The sequence below is a fragment of the Hemibagrus wyckioides genome, linkage group LG22 (genome assembly GCF_019097595.1).
Source record: "Hemibagrus wyckioides isolate EC202008001 linkage group LG22, SWU_Hwy_1.0, whole genome shotgun sequence".
Classification (NCBI taxonomy): domain Eukaryota; kingdom Metazoa; phylum Chordata; class Actinopteri; order Siluriformes; family Bagridae; genus Hemibagrus; species Hemibagrus wyckioides.
Genome location: NC_080731.1, coordinates 558,241 through 575,740, shown reverse-complemented (window position 1 = coordinate 575,740; position 17,500 = coordinate 558,241). Strand labels below are relative to the sequence as shown.

Below are 17,500 nucleotides of genomic sequence, written 5' to 3'. Positions count from 1 at the left end.
GATTTATTTACTGAAAGGGGAAGACTGGGGGCGGAGTCAGGGTGGGGTCAGGGTGAAAGATGGAGGTGGGGTCAGGGTGTAAGATAGGGTGGGGTCAGGGTGAAAAATGGGGTGGTTTCAGGGTTTAAGTTGGGGTGGGGTCAGGGTTAAAGATGGGGTTGGGGTCAGGGTGAAAGCAGAAGGTGGGGTCAGGATGTATGGGGTTGGGTCAGTTTAATAATAATAATAATAATAATAATATGTACACTTTTACTCTTTAGTGTAAATGTAAGTGTTTAAACTTTAAATGCACTTTGTTTAGAGTGGAGAGTTCTTTAATAAAGAACCCTAAGTATAATTCGTGTCTTATGTCATGCAGTGACCAGAGATCTCCATGTTAGAGAGAGGGGGACAAAGTGTGTACTACTGTAAACCCCCCCACCCCCCCGTCTGCACAGACTGATCATAAGTACTTGCCCCCCTGATCGACACACACTGATTTTACTTACATGACAGAACATGTTTTTTTTCCCCTCATTATTTCACGTCTTGCTCACGTGCAGAATGAATCGACTACACGATACAAGCAAACGTCAGATTTACACACACACACACACACACACAGTTTCACCACGACACAAGGAAACTTCAACATTTAACGTGCCGCATTTGGGGGAAAAACTGACTATTTTACAGACATGGCCGCTGTCAGCTAGCCAGAGCGCTAACATGGAGATCTGAGGTGTGTGACGTGTTCGTGAGTGTTTTTAGCACAATCATGGCTATTAATGCACTTTTATTTAAGAGTAAATTCAGTAACTTTTATTTTATTTCTTTAAAAGTAAAGTTTCTGAGTTTCTAAAAATTCAGTCAGAATTAAGACAGACTGCATGCTAATGCTAACACTAGTGCAGGGTGTCATTGATGGTGGTGAAGATACTGGAAGGTGGTGGCCTACAACTCTTTCTCACACACACACACACACACACACACACACACACACACACACACACACACAAAAAGCACCTTTTTATTGGATATTACAGTTAACGGACACTTCAGCCCTTTTCAGAGGGGATTGTTTTCCTTTGTAGCTTTTTAAACCATTTTTTTCTGAAATAAAGGGATACATAAAACTCCTGATTTTAAACACACATACATACATACACACACATACACGCACACACACACAGAATAATGTCTTGGCCTCGAGATGCGGCGATCACCAACCAGAAACACTAGGAGACGTTGATTGGACCAGAACCCTGAAAGACCTGCTCTGATTGGCCCGTCGGCCCCTGTGAGAAAGGCTCTGATTGGTTAGCTACAGTGTCCTGAAAGAGAGGCTCTATCACTGGTGGTAGTGTTGGTTGCCATGGCAGTACTTCCTCTTGTACGGATTGGTGGTTCCAGGTGTCCGTCACACCGATATCTCATATGTAGTCCCGCCCACTCCGGTCACCTTTTTGATGCTCGGGCTGAGCGGCGCTCCGGAGGACGAGACCAGGTGGAAGTCTCGCGTCTGCCCTTTAGGCTGTCCATTAACTTTCCCTCGAATAAGTTCCTCCCTAAAGACAGCAAGAGATTTATTTCCTTAATCAGTTACAGGAACAATTCATTAAACATCCAGAAAATTCCGACAATCCAACATAAACACAGCACTGGAGACTTTAACATAACTCTTATTTGTATCTAGATTCATTTTTTCCACTTAAAGAAAAGAAACACTCTCTGTAGAATCATCTGAATCTGAGGTTATGCTCCGCCCCCGAGGCTTACCTGTGGCCCAGGTGAGGTGATTCAGCTCTCTCCACAGCGCTGACGAAGGACAGTTTGTGATGAGAGAAGGAAGGAGAACGAGGAGAGAGTGACGGAGAGAGAGGGGGCTGATGGGACGGAGAGCAATAATGGACGCCTCCTCCGTTTCCCGCCTCATTGTGTAGAGAGGAAGTGGACGGTCCGTGAGCTCGGACCAGCGACGACGCAGAGGAGTGGAGGACGCGAGAGCCAAAGGACATCACCCCGACCCTGGTGAGCTCGTCCCGAGACCCTCTGGAGGCGGGATAATGTCCATCAAAGACACCCGAGTCGTTGGCGTAAATGTGTGCATGGCTGTGTGCATGGGCATGGCTGTGACGCAGAATGAGCCTCTCTCTCTCCTCCAGCTCTTTCCTCTCCTGGATGGATGCCATGATGGTTTTGGAGAGGTTATCGTAGCGGACAGGAGACGGATCCCGGTCTCGCTCTCTCTCCGTGTCTCGCTCTCTCTCTTGCTCCCGGCCGTACAGGTACCCCACCCGGGCGGGGCTATAAGGGGAGGAGGGGAAATGCTGGTGCTGCAATTCAGGACGTCGCATGTGGCAGGTTTTAGCGGGCAGGTAGGGCGAGTGGAAGGGCACAGAGGGAGCCATGGCAGCGCTGGGTGTTAATAAGCTGTCGTAGGACAGACTGGCGTTTCGGCTGGACATCGTCCCGGGGGAGAACACGCCCCTTTGAGGCGTGGACGTGACCGACTCGGGTTTGATGCCCCCTAGCTTCACGGGTTCCTCCCTGCGGCCGGTGGGTTTTAGGCTGTAGGAGTCGAGCTGGAACGGAGACGACAGGAAGTGGCGATGCAGGGGAGGAACTTCAGCACCACCATAATCCGGGAAATCCAGGTTCGGCTCGGAGCGATAGTCGTGAGCTCGCTCTTCCAAGATGGCCGACGATTTGGTGTCTTCAGACATCGAGATCTGGAGCGATAATATCATAGACGTAATCAATATTAATGCCTTAAAATGTTCTCTGAAGCTGTGTGTGTTCTATTTAATTAAATCTCTTTTAAAAGCTTCATTTAATGAAAAAAGGAACTGATTAATGACCTTCTCTCCCACGGCATTGTAGTGCACTTTGGGTATCGTCCCGAACGACGGTCTGAATTTGTACATGGCCGGAGTGGACGGAGTGGTGGCCTTACTGGACAGAGAACTTTCTGGAAAATGAGGAAAATAAAAAATAAACTGAAACAAATCCTGATTAAAGTGTGAATGTGTGCAGTGTGGTGATTGACCAGCAGAGGGCAGTAAGAGACCAAACAAATCACACACACACAGAGAATGAGTCAAGATTCTGCAGTAAAGAGAAAATTATCCAGGTTACACAAGAAGATTGGAGCCACACCCTGCTCCCTTACACCTTTATACCCTGATCCCTTTCACCCCCTCCCTTATACCCCACTCCTTACACCCTGCTCCATAACACTCTATTCTCTGCTCACTACACCCCCTCCCTTACACCCTGCTCAATAACACCCTGCTCCCTTACACCCCGCTCCCTTACACCCTGCTCCCTTACACCCTGCTCCCTTACACCCCGCTCCCTTACACCCTGCTCAATAACACCCTGCTCCCTTACACCCCGCTCCATAACACCCTACTCCCTTACACCCTGCTCAATAACACCCTACTCCCTTACACCCCGCTCCCTTACACCCCGCTCCCTTACACCCTGCTCAATAACACCCTACTCCCTTACACCCCGCTCCATAACACCCTACTCCCTTACACCCTGCTCAATAACACCCTGCTCCCTTACACCCCGCTCCCTTACACCCTGCTCAATAACACCCTACTCCCTTACACCCTGCTCCCTTACACCCCGCTCCCTTACACCCTGCTCAATAACACCCTACTCCCTTACACCCTGCTCCCTTACACCCCGCTCCCTTACACCCTGCTCAATAACACCCTGCTCCCTTACACCCCGCTCCATAACACCCTACTCCCTTACACCCTGCTCAATAACACCCTGCTCCCTTACACCCCGCTCCATAACACCCTACTCCCTTACACCCTGCTCAATAACACCCTACTCCCTTACACCCCGCTCCCTAACACCCTGTTCCCTTACACCCTGCTCAATAACACCCTGCTCCCTTACACCCCGCTCCCTTACACCCCGCTCCCTTACACCCTGCTCCCTTACACCCCGCTCCCTTACACCCCGCTCCATAACACCCTACTCCCTTACACCCTGCTCAATAACACCCCGCTCCCTTACACCCTGCTCCCTTACACCCCGCTCCCTTACACCCTGCTCAATAACACCCTGCTCCCTTACACCCCGCTCCATAACACCCTACTCCCTTACACCCTGCTCAATAACACCCCGCTCCCTTACACCCTGCTCAATAACACCCTACTCCCTTACACCCTGCTCCCTTACACCCCGCTCCCTTACACCCTGCTCAATAACACCCTGCTCCCTTACACCCCGCTCCCTTACACCCTGCTCCCTTACACCCCGCTCCATAACACCCTACTCCCTTACACCCTGCTCAATAACACCCCGCTCCCTTACACCCCGCTCCCTTACACCCTGCTCCCTTACACCCCGCTCCCTTACACCCTGCTCAATAACACCCTGCTCCCTTACACCCCGCTCCATAACACCCTACTCCCTTACACCCCGCTCAATAACACCCTACTCCCTTACACCCCGCTCCATAACACCCTGTTCCCTTACACCCTGCTCAATAACACCCTGCTCCCTTACACCCTGCTCAATAACACCCTGCTCCCTTACACCCCGCTCCCTTACACCCTGCTCCATAACACCCTACTCCCTTACACCCTGCTCAATAACACCCTGCTCCCTTACACCCCGCTCCATAACACCCTACTCCCTTACACCCTGCTCAATAACACCCTACTCCCTTACACCCCGCTCCCTAACACCCTGTTCCCTTACACCCTGCTCAATAACACCCTGCTCCCTTACACCCCGCTCCCTTACACCCCGCTCCCTTACACCCTGCTCCCTTACACCCCGCTCCCTTACACCCCGCTCCATAACACCCTACTCCCTTACACCCTGCTCAATAACACCCTGCTCCCTTACACCCTGCTCCCTTACACCCCGCTCCCTTACACCCTGCTCAATAACACCCTGCTCCCTTACACCCCGCTCCATAACACCCTACTCCCTTACACCCTGCTCCCTTACACCCTGCTCCATAACACCCTACTCCCTTACACCCTGCTCAATAACACCCTGCTCCCTTACACCCTGCTCCCTTACACCCCGCTCCCTTACACCCTGCTCAATAACACCCTGCTCCCTTACACCCCGCTCCATAACACCCTACTCCCTTACACCCTGCTCAATAACACCCTGCTCCCTTACACCCTGCTCAATAACACCCTACTCCCTTACACCCCGCTCCCTAACACCCTGTTCCCTTACACCCTGCTCAATAACACCCTACTCCCTTACACCCCGCTCAATAACACCCTACTCCCTTACACATCCACCATCACAGCATAGTTCCTTCCCCAAACACAAGGTAACCTATTCAGAGTTCCCGGCCCCAATTTCCACCAATCAGAGCACAGATCCATGCCATGAATACTTCACTGCATAATTCTGCTGTAATTGCATACGGGTGTGTTTGAAAATAAAGATAAAATCAATTAAAATCTTTATCTTGCCTTCACTGGATGTCAGCTGACTCTGGAACGGCTGTTGAGGATGATGATGATGATGATGATGATGATGATGTCGCTCAGCTTTAGGAGGAAGAGGAGGCTGAATATCTGCATTCTTCTCCCCAAAACCATCCAGACTGTTTTTTGACTGAAGAACAAACACAAATCGATAAGTGTGTGCTTTATGCACCCTACAGGGAGTGTGGATTGGGACACGCCCTCACCTTTGCTCTCAGGATGTTAGCATGAACTCCATTATCACTCACTTTAACAACAACGTTACGGTCAGACAAAACGGGGCGCAGGAACGGGGGGGTTATCTGGATGTTCGGCTTCTTCCTGGGGTCTACCACATACCTACACACACACACACACACACACACAGTTATTCATCTTGTATCTCCGGCTAATCCTCCACAATCCAACGTAATAAAACAAGCCTGTTCTAATAAATTCTCTCCCATTGGTCATCACACTGCATAACCCCACCCCTTCCTGGAGGGTGGAGACTTCAATGACCCAGTTCTAGTGTCAACACTGAGGTTTAAAATCTCAACATAAATAAATTGAGCACACCTCAAAAATCAAGACAAAGTACATACCATGTCAATAAATAAATAAATAAACAAACAAACAAACAAACAAGTCGCTTGTCTTTATACTAAAACCAAATTGCTAGCATCACTATTTATACTGGAGAAGTGTTTAATGGGAGGGACCAAATTATTCTTGGTCCTCGAGTGTCGATCAGCCGTACAGTACACAGCCTGCTCCTGACACTGCTCATTTGCATGTAGCGACACCCACAAAACTCCATATAAGGTCATGTGCACAGACAGCAGGGAGCACCAAATGAGCGCTCAGGGTAAAGAGTGTAAGGCAGGAGGGGAAGATATAAACAGGGTATAATGAATAAAAATGAATAAATAAACAGAACTCAAGATTATTAGAAGGAAAATTATGAGAAGAAAATATTTTAAAAAAGGATAAATTGAAAGAATTAAACGGATGAGCAGAAACAAATAAACTGAAAAATAAAAATCAAAAGAATAATTTACTGTAAAAAAATAAATAAATAAAAAAAAGAGGTGAAAGAGAATAAGTTAAAATGGATAACAGAAAGAAGAGAACATTTATTTAGGATTTAAAGGAGAGCTGTGTCCAGTTGTGGGTAACCTGGTTTCCATGGCCCAGTACAACACTACCCCCTCTACAACACTACTACTCCCTCTAACACCGTTTTAAAAGCCCTGTGTTGTGTTTTAATAATAGCTTTTAGTTTGTGATTTTTTTTTATTTTTTTATTATTATTTCCTCTGTAGAATGTTCTGGAAGTTTCCTGTGAGAATGATGTGTGTTTCTGTGGAAACGCAGTAAAATGGAGTGTTTACACACTGTAATCACTTTCACTCACTCGCTATTGTTCTACATGGATTAAAAAAACCCTCCACACATCTGCTTTCCATCCCAGCTCTCTCTCTCACACACACACACACACACACACACACACACACACACTTTCCCTCACAGACATTTCCTTAAGCATTTCAAGGGAGGAGGGTTTCAGATTTCGGCTGTGTTTTATACGAGGGTTCTAATTAGTCCTAAAGCTCCATGATCGAGATAAAAGAACCGACTTCAGTGTAAGACCTTTAGCCTCGCCTACACTCAAACACGCAGTGCATTATGGGTAATACACACAGACATGAACACATGCACACACTAACATTGTATGTATCACCAAAAAAAAAAAAACCCCAAGCAACAGTGTGTTTGGGACAGATCCTGAAAACGAACAAAGTTCTAATGTGTGTGTTTGTGTGTGTGTGTACTTACCTTGGAGCTAGAGGACTGCACAGAACATGTTTTACATTGCCACAGCAACCACGAGTAAAGGGGTTCACACCTCCCCGAAACTTCCCTGTTACCTGAGAAAGAGAGACATGTGCGTGTGACTGTTACCTTAGTGTGTGTGTGGGTGTGTGTGCGCGTGCGCGCACGTGTGTGTGCGTGCATGTGTGCATGCGTGTGCATGTGTGCGCGTGTGTGTGTGTGTTACCTGTTCGTTAGTAGTGCGCCCTCTGGCCACCAGCACCAAGTGAAACCCGGTGAGTCCCATAACGGGGATGAAGAATAGACCAGAAACACACATCACTATCATACTGCAGAGCAGAGGAGTTAAGGAACACACTCACACACGCACACACTTAAAGGGGAAGATGAATTAGGGGATGATAGGAAACTAATCTAAAGAAGTAAATTTCTCTGTCAGAAATGTGAGTTTATAATTTGTGTACATTCACAGGTGTCTGAGGGACTACTTTGTGGTGGAAGGATACGTGATGGTGGTGTGCAGCTCTCTGAGACGCTCCAGGTGGTTCAGGACAAACAGCAGACCAAATGAGAACACGCCCACCATGTGTGTGCTCAGAGACAGCAGGAAGAGGAAGAAATATCTGTAATTCCTCCGACCAATGCAGTTATTCACCCAGGGACAGTGATGGTCAAAGTCCTGTTCACACACACACACACACACACACACACACACACATATACATCATTCAAGTCAGTGTGGAACAAGTGGTTGTGTGATTAAATGTGTGTGTGTGTGTGTGTGTGTGTTACCTCCACACAGTTATCACACACACTGCAGTGTGAACATCGTGGTGGTCTGTAGAAGTGGCAGGTGGAGCACCATTTCATCCGCACCTGAATTCCTTTCACCTCCATGTTCTTATAGAGCGGAGCTCGAAAATCATCATCCTTATCCTCATCCTCATTCGCTGCAGATGGGGCGGGGCAGACAGACAGGGAGGAAATAAGATGAAGATACTTTCCAGATTTTCAAGAATTACAGTCTTATTATATCTGTGCTTGTTAGTCTGTATATACGCCTGTCTATCACATCTATCATCTATCAGCATCTATCAGCATGTCTCTCTGCATATATCAGTTTCTCACATATCAGATTCTGTCTGAACGTCTGCCCTACCTGTACGTTTAGTATGTGTGTCTGTCTGTCTGTCTGTCTGTCTGTCTATCTGACACTGTCTGTCTGTCTGTGCATCTGTCTGCCTGTCTGTCTGTCTGACATTCTGTCTGTCTGCCAGATCATAAACATAGACTCTTTACCTCGGGGGAACACGCCCGGGTCCATGAAGGTGGCCATGCTGAAATTAGCCAGGACAAAGAGGAACACCACACCATTGTAGACAGGAACCACGGTAGACACAACATTCGCCAACCACGGACACCTACAGAGAGACAGACAGAGAGACAGACAGACATTGAGATAAAGGGTATTTATGATGTGTATAAACATAGCCTGTAACGTATGATGCTTTAGATTCCATCAGTCAGTGGAGGTACAGACAGTTATAGAGAGGTTATAGAGGGTTAGGATCACATGCACTGTCCTGCCCTGCTCCATGTGTAATAATACCAGGCCACCAGGTCAGGAGTGATGGAGATATTTATACACGGCTGCTAAACTCGACCACGTGTATAACGTTTCCTCCAATTTATTTCAGCACATCACTGCACTGAGAGGCATGAAGTTCCCTCAGAGAGCATAGTGTAAAAAATAGAAAAACACGTGTGTGTGTGTGTGTGTGTGAGATTTTGACTCTGTGGATTTATTGCATTATATTAAAACCACAACCTCTACAGTTCTCTATATTTAGCTGCTTCACATCAAAACAAGTTTTAAAAGCTCTGCCCTTAATCAAAACCATTTTCTCTCTGAAGCCCCGCCCTCTCCTTAGAACCTCCCTCTGGTAGCCCCACCCTCCATTGCAACCTGTTTGTAATCCCACCAACCATTAAAACCCTTCTGTGAATCCCCACCCACCATCGAAACCCCTCTCTGAATCCCCACCCACCATCGAAACCCCTCTCTGAAGCCCCGCCCACCATCAAAACCCCTCTATGAAGCCCCACCCACCAATAAAACCCCTCTCTGAAGCCCCACCCACCACTGAAATGGTCTCTCTGAAGCCCCGCCCACCACCAAAACCCCTCTCCAAAGCCCCGCCCACCTCATCAGTGATGGAAAGCTACAACTTAATCTATGAGATTCTTACAGGAAATGTCTGCAAAACAGATTTACCACATAAAATCTGTCCATCTCTATTTAATCACTCACATCCGATTAAGAAAAAACAAAAAAGGTAAAAATACACTATCTGATTTATTAACATTTTATTTTTCTACTAGGTATAAATATTAATAGTTATATGAACATTATTATTATTATTATTATTATTATTATTATTATTAAACACGGGGTCAGGACTCACACACACTGACTAAACTCCCTTTCCGTGTGTGTGTGTGTGTGCGCGTGTGTGTGTGTGTGTGGACAGCTGCCAGGCACGAGTGTCTCCACTTCCCCACTAAAAACACAGCAGGATCTTGGTGATACAGAGGAAACACACACACGCGCACACACACACACACACACACGCACACACTTCACTCCTCCATTTACAGTTTATGTAATACACCTTTCACGACTGCCCTTATTGGCACCCCTGATAAAATACTTTCATTACGTATCCTCCCTCTTGTCTATTACAGCTGCTATTACACCACACACACACACACACCTTGCAGCAAACCTATTCCTGATGTTAGAACCTCATAAATCTCTCCTCACATCTAGAACAGGTTATAACGTCACACAAACCATCCCTCTCATCTATTACAACTCTTACAACACCACAAACCACATGGAGTGAGTTATTCTGAACTGAATTACATGGACAAATCACAAGTGGGGTGTGTGTGTGTGTGTGTGTGTGTGTGTGTGTGTGTGTGAGAAAGAGAGAGCGAGAGAAAGAGATAGAGGGAGAGAGAGAGATGTATTTTTATCTATAATGAAGCAGCCACAGGCAAAGCGCCGCCTGCTAAGAAGATAAATGTTTTAGGATTTTTTTATCCTCCATGTGCAGAGGTGTGGTTTTATTATTCAACAGCGATTCATCCTGAAAGAAACGGTGTTTGTGTTCACATTTACTCCAATTTCCATTATCATATACAAAAAACAGCAGTAATGAAGGATGACCAGAGCCACGATTCTCTATATACCTGACACACACACACACACACACACACTCAAACACATGAGGTGAGGCTAAATCTGCTAAATTACTTTAAACTCTGCAACACAAAAACTATTCATATATATATATATATATAGCACAATTTATGCAAAAAAACACTTCAATTTTATGAACCGGAAAATCAATCAAATACAAATATCTGACAAAATCACCTCAGAATAGCGAGAGAGCTAATCCACTCTGACTATAGAGTAAAATTAGCAACAATTTTACCACAGTAAACAAATGGATGAAGATTGTAGTGCTAAGTGTCTCTCTCTCATTCATAATCACACAACACACACACACACACACAGTGTTCTAGCATTAGAATTACTGTGGAAAAGCTAACCGCAAAACAGTGTTGTAGAAAACAGGCTAAACTAGCATTTTAGTAAATAGCTCAATGGCACAGCTGTCATGTACGTGTGTGTGTGTGTGTGTGTGTGTGTGTGTGTAGTCCTACACTCCATTCCTTGCTCTTATTTTAAGCGAAGGGTGCAGCTGTTGTGTTAGAAATATCACACAAAAATAATCAGAACGTCCATCAGGAGACATACTTCTACAAAATGGCATGTATCTGTAGATTTATAGATGTTTATATTTATATATGTCTAATTGGTACTTTTACACAAGACTATTTGTGAATTTCTGCTCAATTGCCGTTCAATCAGATAACAGAACGCTGTTGCTTGGGAACCAGGAAATTTGGATGCTAAGAATTAGCCAGCTAGCGGTTCAGATGCGTGATTTATCAAGATAGCACAGTATTTTAGGTCATTTACTCTCACTGTGTAAAAGCAGTGGAGCAGAAACCATCCAGAACGTCAACTTTTACCTCAGAAGTGTTTCTAAATCAATCAAAAAACTCTCAGAAAACCTAAAATTACAATGTTAACATACTTAGCATCAACCGCTAGCCAAATCTTAGCTGTTCTAGAGCGCTTTGAATAATTACATTCTCATTACATTATCACTGAGCATAAACTAGCTAATGAAGGAGCCTAGCAATTTATCTAGCTATGCTATAGCCGTTAGATCATTTATACAGACACAGAATCATCTATAACGTCAACATTTACCTCAGATGTTTAGATAAATGACCAAGAAAAGACTCAGAACATCTCAAAATGACACTGCAGTTCCATTTAGTGTTTATCTGTGATATTTACCACAGTCTATTCAACACCTCAGTTTACTTCATGCATCAGAGTATAGACGTGATGATGGCTAACTATCAAGTTGCCATTTAGGTTTTTTTTTTATGTTTAGCTAATCCAGTTATGATCCTTCAGTTTAAAACTATTTATACTTATTAGCTAGTTAGCTTTTCTGTATGATGTAAAAACGTCACTGGAATGCTATCGAGCTAACTAAAGAAACAAGCTGATGTAAGACTCCAATGCTGAAAATAAACACTATGATCCATTAAGAAAATCTCTAAAGGTTAATCGAGTTACTGGATTCCACTGGATTCCAGCAGATCTCCGGTAGTGACCAGACATTTCAGAAACACTGAATTCTTTCACACTCGAGCGTGTGTGTTGATGAAAACCCATCACCTGTAAAAACTTCCTGTCACGGAAACGCAAAATAAACACTTAATCAATCTGTCCGTATCAGCTTGACAAATGACTGATCACACACACACACACACACACACACACCTTTGAGAATACTCTTTATGGGTTGCAACCATTCTGAGATTTTAAAATAAGGTCACAGCCTTTTTTCAGCCACTTCCTGCTCGGAAGTTGGAGAACAGTAATCACACACACACACACACACACACACACAGTGTTAAAACAATACAGCATGAATATAATGGAAGCTGTTTGAAATTTCCTAATCAACTCCTGAGTCAAGGAACTGAACTAGAAGTGATTCTTTTTCAGTTGATTCGGTTGATTCACTCTCCACAAACATTATTAGGCTACACACACACAAACAATATGCCTTGTCACTTGGTCATATGTCACATGTACACACACACACACACAGACTGAACAATGTTGATAATAGTTGTGACAGATGTAATGTTTGGCAATAATAAATATGAAGAAAGTTGAGCTTATACACACACACACACACACACACACACAGAGCATACATTATGTCTTTTAGCATTCTGTCGTTAGCATCACCCCCATTGTGTTAGTTCAGACTCAGATCATCAACAAACCAACATAGCAGCAGGACAAACAGTGTGTGTGTGTGTGTGTGTGCGTGCGAGAGAGAGAGAGTGATGCCTCTGCTCTATAACAGCCTTTATTTTAACAACATTAATTGGAATGGAGTTAAACTAAATCAGTTTGAATTCAGCTCCATGAAGAAAAAAAGGACATAGTAAAGAGTGAGAGGTAGTGAGAGACAGTGAGACTTAATGAGAGACAGTGAGACATAATGAGAGGCAGTGAAAGGCAGTAAGATGTAGTGAGGGACAGTGAGAGGCAGTGAGGGACAGTGAGGGACAGTGAAGGACAGTGAGAGGCAGTGAGAGGCAGTGAGAGGCAGTGAGGGACAGTGAGGGACAGTGAGGGACAGTGAAGGACAGTGAGAGGCAGTGAGAGGCAGTGAGGGACAGTGAGGGACAGTGAGAGGCAGTGAGGGACAGTGAGGGACAGTGAGAGGAAGTGAGGGACAGTGAGGGACAGTGAGAGGAAGTGAGGGACAGTGAGAGGCAGTGAGGGACAGTGAGAGGCAGTGAGAGGCAGTGAGAGGAAGTGAGGGACAGTGAGAGGCAGTGAGAGGAAGTGAGAGGAAGTGAGGGACAGTGAGAGGAAGTGAGGGACAGTGAGGGACAGTGAGAGGCAGTAAGATGTAGTGAGGGACAGTGAGAGGCAGTGAGGGACAGTGAGGGACAGTGAAGGACAGTGAGAGGAAGTGAGAGGAAGTGAGGGACAGTGAGAGGCAGTGAGAGGCAGTGAGAGGCAGTGAGGGACAGTGAGGGACAGTGAGAGGCAGTGAGGGACAGTGAGGGACAGTGAGGGACAGTGAGAGGAAGTGAGGGACAGTGAGGGACAGTGAGAGGAAGTGAGGGACAGTGAGAGGAAGTGAGGGACAGTGAGAGGCAGTGAGAGGCAGTGAGAGGAAGTGAGGGACAGTGAGAGGCAGTGAGAGGAAGTGAGGGACAGTGAGAGGCAGTTTCTCATCAGTTTAACACAGTCCAGGTGTAAACAGAGTAAATCAGATTAAAGTGCAGTGTGTGAATGTGAGGAACAGCAGTGTGTTCAGTCCAGATTTTACTTGGAGCAGTTCTGGCTCTGTTCAACAGATTTTAGCAGAGAGAGCAAAAATAGCTCACCACATGAGTACACACACACACACACACACACACACAAAGACGCAGCATGCTAACTCATGCCTGATTTAACACATCTACTGGAGCATCATCCTGTACAGTACAGTAGTGTGTGTGTGTGTGTGTGAGCTGTAACTAAGTTAAAAAGGGTGCATGTTTGTATGTAACCATGACGATGGACTTTCAATCAGCCTCCATCAATCTCTTTCATCCTGTCTCCATATCACTTATCAATGATCACTTCATGTCAACGGATTGATTCCTGTCTGTCTGCCTGTCTGTCTGTCTGCCTTCCTGTCCCTCTGCCTACTTTCCTGTCTGTCTGCGCAGGTCTGTGTATAGATGTGTAGATCTATTTGTCTCTGCATGAACCTGTTGAATACTCCGTCCATCATCACGCAGTCACACGTCTCATTATACTGTAGTATATCCACAGTGCATTATGGGTAAACACACACACACACACACAGAACAAATAGTCTGTGTGTTCTTGTCACTGGGACGGAGCCTGAAAATGATCAACACTCTAGGAAAAACACTAACCAGACAACTCAAGTGTGTGTGTGTGTGTGATTGGTTGAATTTGTTTACTGTAAATAGCAGCACCTGTTCAGCAGGGATTAAGAAGAAGCGGTGGGTTATTTCTGCACACAAGGAGGAGTCCTGCAGGGTGTGTGTGTGTGTGTGTGTGTTTCTGCCCTTCAGTTGGTACCATGTGCTGGTTAGAAGGAAAGTCTGGCCAAGTGACAGAGCCAGAGAGAGAGAGAGAGAGAGAGAGAGAGAATGTGTATGTTAACAGTATATCAGTTGTGAAGTGGGCGGATCAACAAACAGGCCCCACCCTGAGACAGTTCTCAGAGTTCATTGGCTGAATAGTTTCTGTTTATTATTTGTTCAACTGAAACATTAAAAAAAGCTTTGGGTATTGTTGTCGCGATGTGCTAGCTGTGTTAGCTTGGTGTTACTGTTGCTATGGTTACCACAGATATGATTTTGTGGCCTCTGTACAAATAAATCCTGATGATATTTGGAATATATTCTCAATACCCTCACCAATCAGCTCGAGTGACCATCACAGGGTGTAGTGAAGGTTACCAGTTAGAAAAGTGACAAGCCCCGCCCACTCCAGTTCCTTATCTGTAGAAATCTAGCAGCATGACACAGGAAGTAAACTCTACCTGCTCTTGGATTTCTTCAGCATGCCGCTGTGATCTTCAGTAAAGAGTGTTAAAGACTTCAGGGTTCCACATTAATCATCTGAGGCATGCAGCAGAGCACAACAAGCATGAATCACCAGCAGCGTGGGCGCTCTCACACACACACACACACACACACACACACACACAGCTCTGCCTGCAACTCGGCTCACAGGAGAAAAGAGAAAATGTTTTTTATTCTTTAAAGAAACGGATGGATCATGTCAGGAGAAAAGAAGGGTTTTCTATCACACATCTCAACAACCTGCACATCCTGAAGCTCACATGCTCCACCTCCAGCCATCCTGAAGCTCACAATCTCCTCCTCCTGCCATCCTGAAGCTCACAATCTCCTCCTCCTGCCATCCTGAAGCTCACAATCTCCTCCTCCTGCCATCCTAAAGCTCACAAGCTTCACCTCCTGCCACTTTGAAGCTCACAAGCTCCTCCTCCTGCCATCCTGAACCTCACAAGCTCCTGTAGGTGAGCAGAGCTGTAGAGTAGAGTGGAGTATTTGCACCTACGTGTTATTCCCACGTTATCTCTTCATCATTCTCGGGTTATTCCTGTGATATTCCGGCGTTAGAATGCCGTACTCCTGTGGTGGTGTAGAAGAGATTGGGAGTCGCTCCACAGTCTGAGTGGAAACTGGTGTAAAGTGGTGTTTATGTGAAACACACAGCAGCACAGAGGACGTTATTGTTCACGGTGAAGGCGGCACGCTTAAAATGACATCACGGCGTGGAGCTGCACACACTACCACCGTTACCATGGTGACAAAGACCATGAAGACCTTCTTCACACAACAATCTGAACGTGTGTAAAACATCTGTACAGCTGCTCATCACTCAGGGTCCCACTCTGGACACACACACAGCTCATGGAGCTACACTAAACATCCCATAATAATAAACACACAGCATTAAAGGAGGCTGAAAACTCTGTGATTGTGTAAGTATTCAAACCACTACATAAAGCCCAGTATAACCAGTGTTTCCATTGGAGAGGTCACATCAACACAGTATTAATATACAGCTGCTCCTGAAGGAACCTGAACACACACACCTGAACACACACACACACACACACACACACACCTGAACACACACACACACGAACACACATACACACTCCTGAACACACACACACACACACACACACACACCTGAACACACATACACACGAACACACATACATACACACATACACACTCCTGAACACACTCTCCTGAACACACACACCTACACCTAAACACACAACCCTGAACACAGTAAATAAGCTTTAGTGAGTGAGTACAGAATAAAAAATAATTTCCTCTCACATCCAAAGTGTTCACTAGAGTTCACACACTGACCAGAGGGAAATCTGTGTCTTCACCCACATAAAAATCTGTACAGAGGAGGAGAACACACACACACACACACACACACACACGCATCTGTTCCTCATCACTTTCTGACCTAGGAGATGACCTTTAACCTCCTGTCACACAACTAATGTTCCTGCTGAACATCTAAACCAACCCCACACACACACACAAGGGTATATTCCTGAAATGGAGTTTAGTTAAAAACCCTCTTCAATAATCTCTTCAAATAATTATTTTATTTCTGCTCCAGAACCTGAGATCTGGGTTGGTTACTACGGTAACCGATGCACTCCCTCATGGGTTTAATAAAACTAAACCCGAATCCACACACAGAAACCAGCTGAACCTGAACTCCATGGTTATCAGACAGGGTGTGGTCTTTAAATCACAGACAGGGACTGATGTTATTCACACGTCTGTGATTAAACCTAATTACAGAATTTATTAACGAACTTTTACACCATCAAAAACAAATTTCAAAATGAATCACTTCTCCTGAGTTGACTCAGAGTCAAATCACTTCTCACTGTAATTGAACTCATTTGATTCAGAGTCAAATCCTCGATTTAATTGTTTTAATACATAAGAAGGATAAAATCTGAGTGTTCAGTAATATTTAAAGGGTAATCAGTGTCAGTGTAACGACCCGGTTTATAAGCAGCATGTTATAACCGTTTTATTAACGCTGTATTTCAGGAACGATTCTCTGAGTTTATTTTTCTGGATTCACTAATCAGCTGGATGTTATTAAGAGTAATGAGGAGACTGACTGATGATTACTGTGTGAGCTCATCTAACACGAACTAACACACACTCTAACACACTGACACACACACACTGACACACGCTCTAACACACACTGACACACACACTGACACACGCTCTAAGACACGCTCTAACACACGCACTGACACACGCACTGACACGCACACTGACACACGCTCTAACACACGCTCTAACACACGCACTGACACACGCACTGACACGCACACTGACACACGCTCTAACACACGCTCTAACACACGCACTGACACACGCTCTAACACACACTGACACACGCTCTAACACACACTGACACACGCTCTAAC

The 17,500-nt window shown here is 45.4% G+C and overlaps 1 protein-coding gene across 3 annotated transcripts in view; it reads right to left on the bottom strand.

Moving 5' to 3' along the window:
- The window catches only part of zdhhc8b (zinc finger DHHC-type palmitoyltransferase 8b), a 38,376-nt gene that overhangs the window by 846 nt on the left and 20,030 nt on the right, over positions 1 to 17,500 (bottom strand). For 2 of the 3 annotated variants that reach the window (XM_058374988.1, XM_058374986.1), the window contains 10 exons: positions 8,577 to 8,698; positions 8,070 to 8,227; positions 7,784 to 7,956; positions 7,504 to 7,606; positions 7,281 to 7,372; positions 5,669 to 5,801; positions 5,448 to 5,592; positions 2,841 to 2,950; positions 1,759 to 2,711; positions 1 to 1,547 (listed from right to left, as the gene is read on the bottom strand). The exon at positions 1 to 1,547 is cut by the window's left edge and continues 846 nt beyond it. In XM_058374988.1, coding sequence (XP_058230971.1) covers positions 1,400 to 1,547; positions 1,759 to 2,711; positions 2,841 to 2,950; positions 5,448 to 5,592; positions 5,669 to 5,801; positions 7,281 to 7,372; positions 7,504 to 7,606; positions 7,784 to 7,956; positions 8,070 to 8,227; positions 8,577 to 8,698 — 2,137 coding nt within the window. In that variant the 3' untranslated portion in view covers positions 1 to 1,399. The remainder of the gene's footprint in view (positions 1,548 to 1,758; positions 2,712 to 2,840; positions 2,951 to 5,447; positions 5,593 to 5,668; positions 5,802 to 7,280; positions 7,373 to 7,503; positions 7,607 to 7,783; positions 7,957 to 8,069; positions 8,228 to 8,576; positions 8,699 to 17,500) is intronic. The other variant, XM_058374987.1, reaches the window with a different exon arrangement.